General features: G+C 38.2%; 1 protein-coding gene across 5 annotated transcripts in view; it reads left to right on the forward strand.

The window, feature by feature from the left end:
• The window catches only part of LMBR1 (limb development membrane protein 1), a 144,379-nt gene that overhangs the window by 43,213 nt on the left and 85,368 nt on the right, over positions 1-15,798 (forward strand). For 4 of the 5 annotated variants that reach the window (XM_059073697.2, XM_059073702.2, XM_059073704.2 and 1 more), the window contains one exon: positions 9,578-9,681. The exons of the other annotated variant lie outside the window; for it this stretch is intronic. In XM_059073697.2, the coding sequence (XP_058929680.1) occupies positions 9,578-9,681 (104 nt within the window). The remainder of the gene's footprint in view (positions 1-9,577; positions 9,682-15,798) is intronic. 5 annotated transcript variants of the gene reach the window in all.

Genomic DNA, 15,798 nt, shown 5'->3' on the forward strand with positions numbered 1-15,798 from the left:
GGCAGACTTTTGTTCTTTAACTTTTGATTTCCAGAGAAGAATTTGAATTTGTATTTTTCACTACATGAAAGGGACTCATATGATTAGAAAGATAAGTTCTGGAAGTATGTATATTTAGAGCTCAATAACAATAATAAAGTCTGTTTTTTTACCATGGATGATAATTGATTGTTTCAAATTACAAAACCTAAGTAAATTTTTTTCCTCCAATTATAAAATTATAATGAAGCATTCAAGGGTTCTTATTCATGGTTGCAACTATTTGAGAGCAATCTTTAAAGTCCCCTGCCACACGATAATTTGTGATTTTGCAGAGGCTAGAATAGGAATTGTGCTTAGTGAGGCTAGGAAAATGAATAGGCTGAGATCTGTGGCTGATGAGGGGCCCAGCTAGCATCTCCACCTCAGTTAAGCTTTGCCGTTCTCTGCCTTTTCTTAGGCATTTTGTGGGGAAGTTATATGACATAGTGAGGTGAAGGATTTTGAGTTTCACAAAGGAGTTTAAATTTGTGTCTTTATGTGCTCCTTATAGAAAACTTAGAATATGTAGGCCAGTGGGAAGAAAAAAGCATCCATAATTCCACTACATTCACACTGTTAATAATTTGGTATATTTCTTTGCAATTTATTTATTTATTTTGCGTTATGCGGGCCTCTCACTGTTGTGGCCTCTCCCGTCGCGGAGCACAGGCTCCGGACGCGCAGGCTCAGAGGCCATGGCCCACGGGCCCAGCCACTCCGCGGCACATGGGATCCTCCCGGACCGGGGCGCGAACCCGCGTCCCCTGCATCGGCAGGCGGACTCTCAACCACTGCGCCACCAGGGAAGCCCTGCAATTTATTTTCTGTGCCTATTTTTTGTCATTGTTGTTTTCATATATTTTTCATGTCATATAAGTATACAGATTGTTGTTATGTAAGTTTTTTTGTGTGTGTAATTAATGGGAATCATTCTGTAAGGAAAGGGCTGAGACCTAGTTTTAGCTGTAACTCGTATCACTTTTTTGTCTATCTGGTCTGATTGCTGATGTGCATTGGAGTTTTATAGGGTTTTGGACCATTTGCATTATGTTGAGACAGGGCATGGAGAGGCACTGACATTAATTTAACATTCTGGTATGTTATTTCTCTTCTGCTGTTCACACGTGATCTATGAGTTATGTTATAGCCCATTTTATACATGAGGAAACAGGACGACAGAGTTGAAGTCCCTTTTCCAAGTCATGTATAGCTGATAGTTGCAAACCCAGGCTGGTCAGACATAAAGTGCCCCTCACTTAGACATCTGCTGGCACATCTTCACTGTGTGAATCCCTTGTTGTGCACTAAGTACACAGAATACATTCAATATTTCATTGAAGTTGGAGTTGTTAAAACCTTTCTGTATTTGAAAGATGTTTTAGTATCATAAGGCTTGGGTGTACATGTACACAAAAATATAAACAAATGTAGAAGTGTTAGTTCTGTTTAAGTGTCTTACAGACTGGTCAGAAGCTCAACTAAGCATTTTGTTTTACACAGATGGGTGGAATTAATGGGCTGTCATATTCTCGGTTTAAACATTTCCCTTAGTAAAATCTTATGAAACTGATGTTCTGTTTTTGGCAAACAAACAAAAGGCCCTCAGCTTAGGGTCTCATGGGCTGAAATTAAGGTTTTCACAGATTTGTTTTCTTTATTGGAGGCTCTGGGGAAGAATTTGCTTCAAAGTTCATTCAGGTTGTTGGCTGAATTTGGTTCTTTGTGATTGTAAGACTGAGGCCCCCATTTCCTTGCTAGCTGTTAGTCAGGTGCCAGTCTTTGCCCTATAGGCTGTCTGCCTCTTTTCTCAGGTTTTCCATGTGATGCCCCTCCAGCAAAGTTGTGTCAGGTTCCTCCCTGTCTTCCGTTCTGCTGCATCTCTGACTCCTCTTAGAGAAAATTCTCTGCTTTTAAGGGCTCCTTGGGTTAGCTTGTACCCACCTGGCTAATCCAAGATGGTTTCCCCCTCTCTCTTTATTAAGGTCCATAGCCTTAATTATATCTGCAACATCCTTTTTTGCCATGTATGTTGGGTTGAAAAGTGTTTTCCCCAAATTCGTGTCCATTTAGAACCTCAGGACGTAACCTTATTTGGAAATAATATCTTTGCTGATATAATTAGTAAAATAAGGTCATAATGGATTAGGGTGGGCCCTAGTCCAGTAACTAGTATCCTTATAAGAAGGTAAAACAGAGACATACACGGGGGAGTAATGTGAAGACAAAGGCAGAGATTGGAGTGATGAATCTACAAGCCCAGGAATGCCAAATGTTACAGGCAACCACCTCTAAGGAAGGATTCTTCCCTAGAACCTCCAGAAGGAGTATGGTCCTGCTGGCACCTTGATTTTGGACTTCTAGCCCCCACAACTGTGAAAGAATAAATTTCTGTTGTTTGAAGCCATCCAGTTTGTGGTACTTTGTTACAGTAGCCCCAGAAAACTAATATACCTTGTAACATATTCACTAATATACTGTATAACAATTTCAGGGATTAAGGCATGGATACCTTTGGGGGTTCACTCTACCATGAGAGTTCAGCTGAGTACAAAGCAGGAAAATACAACCCATAATGAAGAGAAAAATCAGTCAAAACTTACGGTTGACGCAGATTCAGAATTAGTAGACAAGAGCATTGAAACATTTCTTGTAAGTATTTCATATGTTCCAGAAGCTGGAGGAAAGACTGAACATAACTGAACATATTGAGACATAAAAGATGTAAAAAAAGAACCAAATAAACTTCTAGAGATGAAACCTGTAATATCTGACATGAAAATATATTGGATGGGATAAAAGCAAATTAGATATTTTTTCTGAGACACAGCAATAGAAAACAGTCTAAAAAAGAAACAAAAAAATGACTGAAAAACTGACCAGGGCATCAGTGGTATAATTGATGTTCCTAAAAGACGGAGGGTTAAGAAAAATATTTGAAAAACGGATGGCAGAAAGACTTCAAGATTGGATGAAAACTGTAAACCCTCTTATCCAAGAAGCTTAACTAGCCCTAGTTACAGGGGACCTGCCAAGATACATCATCAGATTGGTCAAAACCTGTGGTACGGAGAAATCTTAAAAGCATTCAGAGAAAAAGACATAAAGTACAGAGGAGCAATGATGCGAATTCCAGCATATTTCTTGTGGGAAAAAAATGCGAGCCAGATGGCAGGGTAGCAACATCTTTAAAGTACCAAAAAAAGAAAGCCCCACCAACCTAGTTCTATATCCAGTGAAAATATTTTTCCAAAACAAAGTCAAAATAAAGACAGTGTCAGATATACAAAAGGTGAAAGTTCATCACCACAGACCTATACTACCCAAAATAAGGGACATCCTTTAGGCAGGGGCACATTGGTAGAAGATAGAAATCTGGATCTGTAAAACAGAATGAAGATCACTAGAAGTGGCGGATTTGAGGGTAAATATAAAAGAGTATTTCTGTATCATATAAATCTTATTAAAAGAGAATTGGCTCTTTAAATAAAAAATAGTAACAGTAAATTGTGAGTTTTATAACGTGCAAGTAAAAGCGCATGATGACAATAATGCAAGGGCCAGGAGGAAAGAAGTGACCATAGACTGTTGTGAGTTTCTTGGGCTGCACGTGAAGCATCGTAGTACCTCTGGGAGGCGGATTATGGTGAGTTAAAGGTGTGTATGGTAAACCCCAGACAACCCTAGGGTAGCTCAAAGAGGAGGTACAGTCAGTAAGCAAACAAAAGAAATAGAATGGAGTCATAACAATAGTTGATCCAAAGGGTCACAGAAAAAGAAGGCAAAGAGAAGACAGAGCAGTGGGGCAAGTAGAAGACAAAGAGCAAATTGATATACTGAAGTCTGATCATGTCAATAAACATCAGTGGTCTAAACATTCCAATTAAAAGGCAGAGATTATCAGATTGAATAAAAAAGCCAAAAAGTATATGCTGCCTATAAGAAACTCACTTTAAATGTAAACACACACATAGGTTAACAGCAATAGGAGCAAAAAGATTTACTATACTAATTCTAATGAAAAGAAAGATGGTATAGGTATATTATTATCAGAAAAGGGTAAGGAATGTTATCAGGCATAAAGAAGATCATTTCATAATGATGAAGGGGTTCATTCATCAAAAGAACATAGTAATAAACGTTACCTATTATCTCCCTACCTACCTAAAAAATACCTATTTATTAAATACCTATTAAATACATGAAGCAAAAACTTACAGAAATGAAAGGATTAATAGTCAAAATCACAATTATATTCAGACATATCACTATCCCCTTTTTAATAATTGATAGAACAAGTAGCCAGGAAAAAATTAAGGATTTTTAACACTTAACTAACTTGGCCTAATTTGTATTTATGGAACACTCAGCCCAACAATAGTGAAATACACATTCTTTTCGAGTACTCTGGGAACATTTACCAAGAAAGCCATATTCTGTGCCATGAAACAAGTCTCAGTATTTTAAGTCATATAAGATATGCTCTCTAATGACAGTCAAGTTAAATGGGAAATCAGTGACAGCAGCCTATCTAGAAAATCCCTCAAGTATTTGGTATCTAAGTAACATACTTCACAATAACTTAGGTCAGAGAAGAAATCAAAAGGGAAATTTGAAAGTGCTTTGAACTCAATGAAAATGAAAATAAAACATTCCAAAATTGATAGCACAAAGACACCTGTTTTAGAAAAGAAAAAAAGGTCTTAAATTAATTCCTGCAGCTTTCACCATAAGAAACTAGAAAAAGGAGAGCAAATGAATCCCAAAATAAGAGGATGGGAAATAAAAAAAGATGAGAGGAGAAATGAACAAAATAAAAAACAGAAAATGTAGAGAAAATCAATGAGAGGATCAATAATATTGATAGGGCTTTAGCCAGATTGATCAGAAAAAAAAGATACCAGTTATCAATATCAGGAATGAGAGATGTGATATCACTACAGATTCTACAGCTGTTAAAAGCATAATTAGTGCATATTATGAACACCTTTATGCCAATAAATTCAAGAACTTAGAGAAATGGAAAAATTCCTTGAAAGGCAAAAACTACTGAAACCCTCTCAGACGTGGCAATGTTGCAAACATTCTCACAAAATTCTAGGCTAAGAAGACTTCATTTTTAGTCCTCCCAAATATTTAAGGAAGAAGTAATGCCAATTCTACACAGACTTTTTAAGAAAATTGAAAATGGGGGAATACTTCCTTACTCTGAGGCCAGCATTACCCTGATACCAAAACCAGACAGACATACATGAAGACTATAGAAGAATATCCATCATGAATATAGATGCATAAATTTTAAACAAAATTTTAGCAAATCAAATATAACAATAAATGTAATACATCATGACTTTTGACAAAATCAATGAATTTAATTTACCATATGCACATACTAAAAAAGAAAATTCATATGGTCATCACAATATACACAGAAAAAGCATATGACAAAATTCAATGTCCATTCCTGATAAAATCTCTCAGCAAATTAGGCATGGAAGGGAGTTCCCTCATCTTAATAAAGAGCATCTATGAAAACCCTACAGGTAGCATCATACTTAATAGTGAAAGGCTGAATGCTTTTTTCCCTGAGATCCCCTCTTACCACTTCTATTCAACATGGTTCTGGTGATTTTTAAAGAATAAAGGACATTGAGATCGGAAAGGAAAAAGTAAAACTGTCTCTGTTAACAGATTATATGACTATATAGAAATTCTGATGGAATCTATTATAGGAAAGCTATTAGAACTAATAAGTGAATTTTGCAAGGTTGCAAAGATACAAGATCAATATATAAAACTCCATTGCATTTCTGTATGCTAGCAATAGATAACTGGAAATTGATTTAAAAACCAGTGCCGTTTATATACAGTAGAATCAAAAATATGAAATGCTTAGGGATGTGCGAGACCTGTTTACTGTAAACTAGGAAACACTGCTGAGGAAAATTAAAGCATACTGTAATAAATGGAAGGAAGTGCTGTGTTCATTGGTTAGAAGACAGTACTGTAAAGATGTTAGTTCTCCCCAGAGTGATCTATAGATTCAACACAATCTTAGTCAAAATACCAGGATGATTTTTTTTGTAGAAATTGAAAAGCTGATCTCAGATTTTAGGTGGGAATTCAAACGACTTATATTTACCAAAACAACTTTGAAAGAGAACAAAATTGGAGGACTGACTACCCAACTCAAAGATTATTTTAAGGCCATAGTAATTGATACCGTGCTGTATGCATTAGCAGGAAGATAGATAGGGCAACTCAGTAGAATAGAGAGTTCAGGAATATATCCAAACATATTGTAAATTTATTTTTAACAAAGGTGCAAAGGCTATTTGGTGGAAAAGGCTATTTTCAACAAATGGTACTGGAGCAATTGGATAATCATAGGTAAAAAATGAACTTAAATCCATATCTGGCTCCATATACAGAAAATAATTTGAAAGAATCATAGATCTAAATGTAAATCCTAAAACTGTAACACTTGTAAAAAGGAAATATAGGAGAAAGTCTTTGACACTGGACTAGACCATAATTTCTTGGGTAAGAGAGCTAAAGCATGATCCGTAAAGAAAACATTGATAAATTGAACTTTATCAACATTAAGAAGTTTTGTTCTTTGAAAGATACTGTTAAGAGGCTGAAAAGACAATTCACGAAGTGGGAGAAAATATCTGTAAATCATATGCCTGATAAAAGACTTGTATTCAGAGTATATAAAGTATACTCAGTAAGTAAACAGAAAACCCAGTGAAACAATGGGCAACAGATTTGAAGAGACATTTTAGCAAAGAAGATGTAAATGGATGACAGATAAGTTCATGAGAAGATGTTCACGTCATTATTCATTGGGGAAATGCAAATTAAAGCAGTAATGAGATACCACTGTACACCTATTAGAATGGCTGAAACTGAAAAGACTGCCCATACCATTTTTTGTCAAAATGTGGATGAGATTTGAATTCTGCTGGTAGGAATGTGAAATTTATACACCCACTTTGGAAAACATTTTGGCAGTTTCTTAAAATGTTAAACGTACACCTACTATATGACCCAGACATTGCATGCTCACATATTTACCCCAAAGACATGAAAGCCTGTGTCCATATGAAGTCTCATATGTGAGTGTTTATAACAGCTTTAGTTGTGAGAGCCACAACCCAGATAGCAGTTTGCCTGTGGATGGATGCAGTGTAGAAACTGGATTCAATCCGATGCAAAGGGATAGACTCCTGATACTGCCACAGTGTTGAAACATCTCAGAAGAATTGCGCTAGGTGACAGAAGCCAGACAAAAACAGGAGTACATACTACACTTAACCATTTATAGAAAATTTTAGAAAATACAGACTTTTATAAATTGTAGAATCTGGCTGATGGAGAATGGGGTGGGATATGGAGTGGCAGGAGACACTGATTATAAAATGGTGTGAGCAAACTTGGGGGTGATGGGTATATTATCTTGGTTATGGTGACATAACTGCCACATTTTATGAAATTGTACAATTTGTGTGTAGTTTATGTCAATTATAACTCAACAAGTTTTTTAGAAACTAATAGTTTTACTTTTTATATATGTCGTGATTTTCTGCAAAGTGAACATGGGTTCTCAGAAAGTATGGTACTTTGGTACAGGGGCTAATTAGCACTGTGTGTTGGTAGCCTCTGGAGATGTTACTGTTATTAAAAGCAGAAAGTCATTAAGCGCTTATTTTGTGACAGGCGTGGTGATGGTCGTTCATGTACTATTTCACCGCATTCTCAGCACCACCTGCAGACGGGATCCTCAGCCTCACTGTACGGGTGAAGAACCCGCGGCTTAGAAATGTTGTCACACGGAAGTGCAGGCGGGGCTCGAACCCAGCTCTGTGTGAAAGTCCCGTGTGCGCGTTTGGCCACCATCCTGTGTGCTCTTCCTGGTTATTAACACGATACAACAACTGGCTGTAATTATAACCCCTTTGAATGAAGAAAAAGGTTAAGATGTTTAGCATCTTTTTGTTTTAGAGACTGAAAAGTGGACAAGTATTTTAGAACATTTTTTATTTTTAAAAGTACAAATTAAAGTTTTTCCTCTGAGAGATGTGAAACATTGTTTCTGAAAATATTTTGTAAAACGTTTTATTTCCTGCTGAGATAAATATATATCGTAAAATTCATTCAATTTAAATACCTAGATTTTTGAATAAGAAACTGTAAATTGATTTTTAATTACATCACCTTATTTACTAAAGGAAGTACATCTCTCTAGGTAACCTGTACAAGTGCTACATTCATTCTTTTTGTTTGTATTCCATGCTGTTCCAAAACGGAGTTAGGGAAGTTATGAAACACATGTTAATTTGTAACCAAGGCAGTTGAGTACTAGTTTCCTTGGTTCCCGGAGAGCTCAGTGTGTAGTCTCCATGTTGTCTGGAAAGGAAGCTCTGTGAGGGCAGAGGTTTGTGTTCTGTTGTTACTACATCTCCAGTGCATGGAACAGTGCCTTGTAAATAAGGGTGTTGAAAGAACCTGAGTTGCCTGTTTTCAGAAGCATTGGATCATAATTGTATGTAGTACATTGAATTTATATTTAGCATAATTTTTATCTTTGATTCTTGATTTTATAAATTTTAATGAAGATTGTAGCCATCGAAAAGGAAGAGCATACAGAAGAAACAAGGTCATCAGAGATGCTTGAGAAAGCAAGATTGAGTGTTTTACCTATAAAAAGTGAGATGTTGGTCCAAATATTATCCCAGTGACATACCTAAAGTTCTGTATTTTTAAAAATCTAGTCTTATCGTCATCTAAGTTGCTTTTTGTTGTGACTTTATGAGTGCAGAATGTGCCAGAAAGGGAAAAGGTGATGTGAGCTTGCTTGCCCCTCTTACATTTTCTTTACCACTTGGAGTTGCTTACTAAAACTTCTACGATGTAGTGGTTTTTAAAAATCCCAGGAGTTAGTGCAGCTACTTGCAGGCTCTGCAGCCATGGCAGGTTTTATATAAGCAGCCTCTGTCATTTTGGGGGATTGCTGTGAAGAGTAAATGAGTTTGTATAATATCTGTAAATCACTTAGAGTAGTGCTTGGCACATAAGGGCTCAATAAATGCTAATTATTACATTTTGGGTTTTTATGAGGCTTAAATTAAACAAGATTATTCATGTAAAATGTTTAGTAGAGTATCTGGCATTTATTAAGTGCTCGATAAATGCTACTGGCTCTAATTTAAATATTCAGGTGCCAATATGTCTGAAGAGGCTGTGTCTTTGGATCTCTGCATATGTCATATGTTTAGTGAATTAATTTTAGAGCATGAGGAAAAATTATTAGTTTCTGTATTGTCTTTTCCCAATAGGTACAAGTTACAAAGTTATAAAAATTTTATAGAAAAATGTAATTATTTTTCTGATTTCTAAGTTTAGGTCATTTGTTAGGCCTGTCTATTCAAGTTTATGTTTATTTTTACTATTAAAAAGTACAGAGCTTTGATATTACAATTTAGCACAGTAAATTTCTTTGACAAGATTGTCAGTATCTAAACTCATCTTTCTTGTATTGTTATCCTTCTCACAGGTTTGTGGAACCTTGCTTCTCTCTTTTCCAATCTTTGTTTATTTGTGTTGATGCCCTTTGCCTTTTTCTTTCTGGAATCAGAAGGTTTTGCTGGCCTGAAAAAGGTAAGTGAATCATGTTTTAGAATTAAATTTCTTTTCTTTTTTTTTTTTTTTTTTTGCGGTACGCGGGCCTCTCACTGCTGTGGCCTCTCCCGTTGCGGAGCGCAGGCTCAGCGGCCACGGCTCACGGGCCCAGCCGCTCCGCGGCACGTGGGATCCTCCCGGACCGGGGCACAAACCCGTGTCCCCCGCATCGGCAGGCGGACTCTCAACCGCTGCGCCACCAGGGAAGCCCTGGGGTGACTTTTAAACTTGACAAAATGAGTTCTAGTGTTACAGTTTATAGACACATTGCACCTGATTTTTAGTTATGGTTATTCATATTCATATTGTGATAGGTGGTTGGTTTCATATTTAGTGAATGTACTGAGATCAGGATGGATGGTTGGGTGCTCGCTTCGGCAGCACATATACTAAAACAGAACGGATGGTTGGGTGTCGTAGTCAAACCTACATTGAGAAAACTGGCTTTTATATATTAGGTTTGTTTTTTATAATGACGTATGTAAATTATTTAAGTCATCCATGTAATGGGAAAGACTTGCATAGTTTCAGTTTAAAAAACTCTTTGTTCATAATTTCATGAAGAATGATAGGAAGTTTTGCTGCTGAAAGGGATTTAGTTCAAACCCTCCTTTTATAAGGAGGAAACTGAGATCCAAAGATATTAATGTTATTAAATTGTCTAAGAACCACATAGGTACCATTGCAAAACTAGGACTGCAGCCCAGGGCTTGCTTCTAACCTCCCCGGAGTGCGCACGTTCTTCACTGGTCAGCATGTGGAGAGCACAGTCAAAGCCAGCCAGGTCGCTTACAGGCCAGGCACCGACGAGGAGGGAGGAGAAGAGGACCGCAGTGCGGGCAGAGGAATGCGCAAAGGCAGGGCTTTGCGTGGGGACGTCAGACAGTAGGAGGACAAGGAGGGTGTGACCTGGAAGCCCAGACGGAGCTCAGGAGAGTGGAATGGAAAACATGACATCAGAGTGGGGTCGAAAAGGAAGAGCATGGAGAAGAAACAAGGTCATCAGAGATGCTTGAGAAAGCAATTTCTGTGGAATTTTGGAGCCTTTTGATGGATAGTCATACATTTGACAGAGTTTTACTAGTCACTTAGTGGTAATTACTATGCTGTTAAAGGAGCTTGCTGGGTACAGAAGTGAAAAGACAGGGTTCTTGCCTTCAAGGGATCAAGAGAGGATGACCTCAGAGATGAAAACAAGCAGCATGTGGTGGATGAACGTTTATACAGCGAGCGGCTGGGAGGGGGGGTCTTGATTTGCCTGGGGAATTGGGGAAGCTTCAGGGAGGGGTTAGCCTGCACTTGAGCTGAGACTTGCAGGTGAGCATTCGAGGCTTGAGCAAAGGCCGGGATTCTGCCTGAATTGAGGGAGTGGCTGGCTGCTGCTTAGCTGTAGAATGGAGAATGGCTACAGACCCCTTGTCAGGATCAGATCCTGGAGGTCTGAGTCCTCTACCACATTGTTTGGGTTTTATGCTGTAGACAACAGGGAGTTGGCAGAGGATTTTTGAAAAGAATTTTTGCACCTACTGTTTTATTTAAGCATATTTAGAGATAAATACACGTCAGAATTTCAACATATGTCACTAGGGAAAGGAGTCCATGCACCACACAGTGCGAGACACTGTTTGGTAGAGATGTCACCACACTGAATCAGTCATGCACCTGGCTCTGTTAAACAGAGCGTTTCAACATATGTCACTAAAATTGCCATGTTGATGTTTGCTTTAAACATGCACAGTGCTCCCCTCCCCCTAGCTCTGTCTCATATGTAATCTTACCAAGTACAAAAGCAACTGGGAAAGCTCAGTGTTAAATATATTTTCATGTTTGGAATTAAAGGTGTGCTGCCTAGTTTATGCTTTTCATAAAAATCTAGTTATTAGTTAAATAAATTATTTTAGAAAGCAGTGTGCAATATGGACAAACCCCTTTGTCTCCAAATTATTTCCCTCCCTTCCTGTGAACTAACCAACTAGAAAAGGGACTTGGCTGAATCTGTTGGAGCAGAGCTAGCACCATCTCTAGAATTAAAAACGACGGACGCAAGAACCCAGTGGTTTACTGTTCTCCTGTCCGCCTTGTAGACTAAGGTCAAACGGGAGAATCGGCTTGAGGAGGGGTCTAAGAAGGTAAGTAAAAATATCTTGCCCCCACAATTGTACAGCAGTTCTTCCCTCTAAACAGTTTACTTCTAGTCTCTTCATACATGATTAGAAGAGTGCCTTTTCTAAGCACATCTCTATGTCAGCCTCCTCAGAATTCCTCAAGGTCACCAGCTACATTTCATGGTCTCAGAGGGGACTGATGTGTTGAGTGATTGTAGGGTGCTGTCGACATGACCAATCCAGTTAATTCCCAAACACGGCGAAGGATTTTTTAAAAATATATTTATTTATTTGGCTGTGCCGGGTCTTAGTTGCGGCATGTGGGATCTAGTTCCCCGACCAGGGATCAAACCCAGGTCCCCTGCATTGGGAGTGCAGAGTTAACCACTGGACTGCCAGGGAAGTCCCCACGGTGAAGGATTTAAAAAGAGGGGGAGAAGGCAGAGCTCAGGATGGTTACCGTTTCTTAGAATCTGGTAGCTTGGGGATGAACGGGAGTTACAGAAACCAAATTAAAGTGTTTTGTCTTTAATGCTGTTAAAGGAAGGAGGGAGATGGGGTTGTGGCTTGGAGGAGAAGAGGTAGAATAATTCTCCTATTAGTATGCTGAGGGAGGGGGCAATGGAAGAGAGACTGCAGGTACTAAGGTGAGAAAATTTGTCTTTAGTGTCAGACTGCCTGGGCTAGTTACATCATCTAAACCTCAGGTTTTCTATCTGTAAAATGGGTATAGTGATGATAGTTACCTTACTGTTTCATTTGGAGGATTAAATGAGAGGTGATTATTCATGTAAAGCATTTAGCCCAGGATTTAGCTCAGTAAATGTTAGGTATTATTGTCAGTATCTTAGAGCTTCATGCATTTGACTGATAAGTATTCTAGGAAGCATCAGTGTTAAATGGATAGATCATTAGAAAGCAACTAAATAGAGTCAGCTCTTCATTTTTCATGTATTATTATCTTAGGCGGTGTTAAGATTCCAAATTATTTTTCCCATTTTGAAATGGCATGTACTGAAGCCGAATCAAAACTGCCTAAAGAGAAGGTGCATCTACAGGGAACTATATTCAATATCCTGGGATAAACCATGATGGAAGAGAATATGTATGTATAACTGAGTCACTTTGCTGTACAGCAGAAATGAACACAACACTGTAAATCAAGTATAATACTTCAATAAAATTAAAAAAAAAGAGAAAGAGAAGGTGCATGTAGACCTGTTAGAAATGTTTAGAGAGCTTTAAAATCAGGGTAATCATGGCATGTCGTTTTACAATATTCACCTTTTTCAGTTACATGGAATTTGCAAGGGTTATTATTAGCGTTGTATATGCAAGTCTAAATGTGTTCGGTATATGTTTGAGCCTTGCAGTATTATACCTTTCTGTTATATAAGATCATCTGGTATTTACTTGCACAGGTTCTGAACAGTGTTTGATGAGATCTGTAGCACTTTCCACAGAGCTGTAGGTTGTATCGCAGTCAGGAACTCTGCTGCTCTGATGAAGGGGGTTGGTCGCTGACATCTTTGACACAGCTGGCTGGGAAGCATGTATATGTTTGTGTGTATCCCTTTAAAACCCTTTGCTCATTGGTTCCATTTGACCTATCTACTTCCACGGCAACATTGAGGAGAGCTTAGAAAACACTTCTAATTGGTAGATTTCAGCACAATAATTTGAGTAAGGACAAACTTGTAATATAGTTCAGTTAAATTTCCTTTTTTTTTCCTTTGGCCACTTCCTGGTGTTGTTTTACTATGTTGAAGTCTGGTGGAGCCCCTAAATGGCATATGGTCCAACCAAACTCCCATTGATTCCCCTGGGCAATCGATTTTAAAGCAGCCCCTTGCATATTGTGCCGAGATGCGGAAATTGGCCACTGGCCATGGCGGATGCAGAGCTTGAATTGAAAATCAAATTAAGCAGAATTCTTCTCTACTTAGTTTTTAATTAAACCACTATGTTAATTCAAACAGGACATTTTAGGCCTGGGGGGTTGACCATGTCCTTTTAAGGGCCTTGAATCGCCTTTCTTCTCTCTCCTTACCGTGGTGTATGTTTCTTTTTTATTGGGACCATCTCCTAGCTATTCCCATTCTTTACAGTGCTCAAGGGTAGGAGAATGTAAGTGGTCTTGATAAAGCAAGGTTTTTTCTTTTTTCTTTTTCTTTCTCTCTCTTTTTTCTTTTTTGTAAGAAGGTACCTTTTATCTTGGAATTCTGTTAGCAGTTAAATTTTTATGTAATCTAGATTATTTATATTATAGGCTGTCACCCGTATATATTGTAGCAAGCATTACATATGTTCATGTGTGTTTGAAGCTGAGCCCAAGCTTACATCTTATGTTTCAACTCTGGTGAAGAGGTGACGTCTGGTGAGTTTTGTTTTTGTTTTGTGGCAGACATGTTTTCCCCACGGTTTTTATCTCGGTTGCTCAGTCACGCGCCCGAGCGTGAGTCTTGGGGCCGACGGCGCTCCTGCTCCCGTTCCGCACAGGTCAGCTGTGTGAGGCTCTCTCCCCGCTCTGCCTCAGAGAGGCCTCGAGATGATGTGGGCTGATGCCAGGAGGCGTTTCTCGATTGCATGATGAACCGGTCTAGCCTCTGGCTAGGGTTTAAATGGGAGTTAGGACTGTGTTTGTTTCGCATTGTATCTTAACATCTTACTTTGAACTAAAATGTCATAAGGGAAAAAAATGTCATGAGGAAAAAATTCAGCAACTTAATGAAAGTAGAAAAAAAAACCCTTCCATGACAGATTATTTCATGAACCAAAGATGTTTCTGGGAGCAGCTTTATATTGTGCCTCCCATTAATGCCTATCTTTGGTTTGAAGTCATGGTATAACATTTAACATAAGTGACAGCAACATCCTGACCAATTACCTAAGCCATCCAGACACCCCCAGATGTCCAGAACATAGCACACGGTCTGTAGGATTAAGAGGTTAACTCCTAGAACTTCAAACGAAGTGCTTGATAATAAAAGCAAAAAGTACAAAATCTGAGGTGACTTCCTTTCTTAATTAATTAGACTGGCCAGGTGGAAGCCAAGAGCTGGGTGCGGTGCTTGGAAGGCCTATAAAGCTGAGCACCGTGACAGCACAATAGAGGGGGAACAGGCATCGTTCTAATATGTTTCTATCCTGTGTCACAGTTTGAAATTGTCCTGGTTTATGTCCCTTTTGGCAAACTTACATAAAAGTGACCTTGTACTGTATTTTATGACCAGATGACTTTTTCCCCCCAGTGGCTAATTTGTATCAGGCCTCCATCTTAAAGAGACACAGAAATGAGTAGGAAGTCCAGCTCGGTCGCAGTGAGCTTTCATTGCATTCTTTCATTATTTTTGCTCGTTTTTGCCACTGATCATCCATAAATTGTTGGAAATGAGTGATTAAGGAAGTGCTGCTTAGTGTTAGTGGCACATGCGCATATTTGCATGGTTTTTGTGGGTGAGAGGAAATCACATACAAAAAAGGGAAACTCCTGCTGGGAACCTTTCAAGGAAATTTACCTTGGGTCTCGTTTTGATCTTGGTGTTTATTACAGAAAATGGAGTCATATCTCACTAACTATTGTTATGTGTTAATTTGATTTTCCAACACCTTCAAGAAAAAAAAAATCAGGAATTTATTAACAGAATTCCTGTACCCTCTTCCAATTGTGAGGACTAATTTTTTCCATAGAAACAATATAGATAAGAATGATTATTTTCAAAACATTTGATTCTGGTAGCGTTGTTACATGCAAGGTTCCTGTTGGAATTGTGACTCTACTGTAAAAGGTGTGGTTATAATAATATAAACTGAGCACTTCAGACATTGAAGCTTGACGTATAGGATGTCGGAGAAAGACACAGAAAAGTATTATTTTGAAGAAAAGGGTACATTTATTTCATTTAAAAATTATTTGAGTTCATAATTTTGAGTTAAAAATCATTTAGTTGATGAAATGACGTTAATTTTGTCACTCTTCTCAGTGCAGCTG

The sequence above is a fragment of the Kogia breviceps genome, chromosome 9, assembly GCF_026419965.1.
Source record: "Kogia breviceps isolate mKogBre1 chromosome 9, mKogBre1 haplotype 1, whole genome shotgun sequence".
In the NCBI taxonomy this organism is placed as follows: Eukaryota; Metazoa; Chordata; class Mammalia; order Artiodactyla; family Physeteridae; genus Kogia; species Kogia breviceps.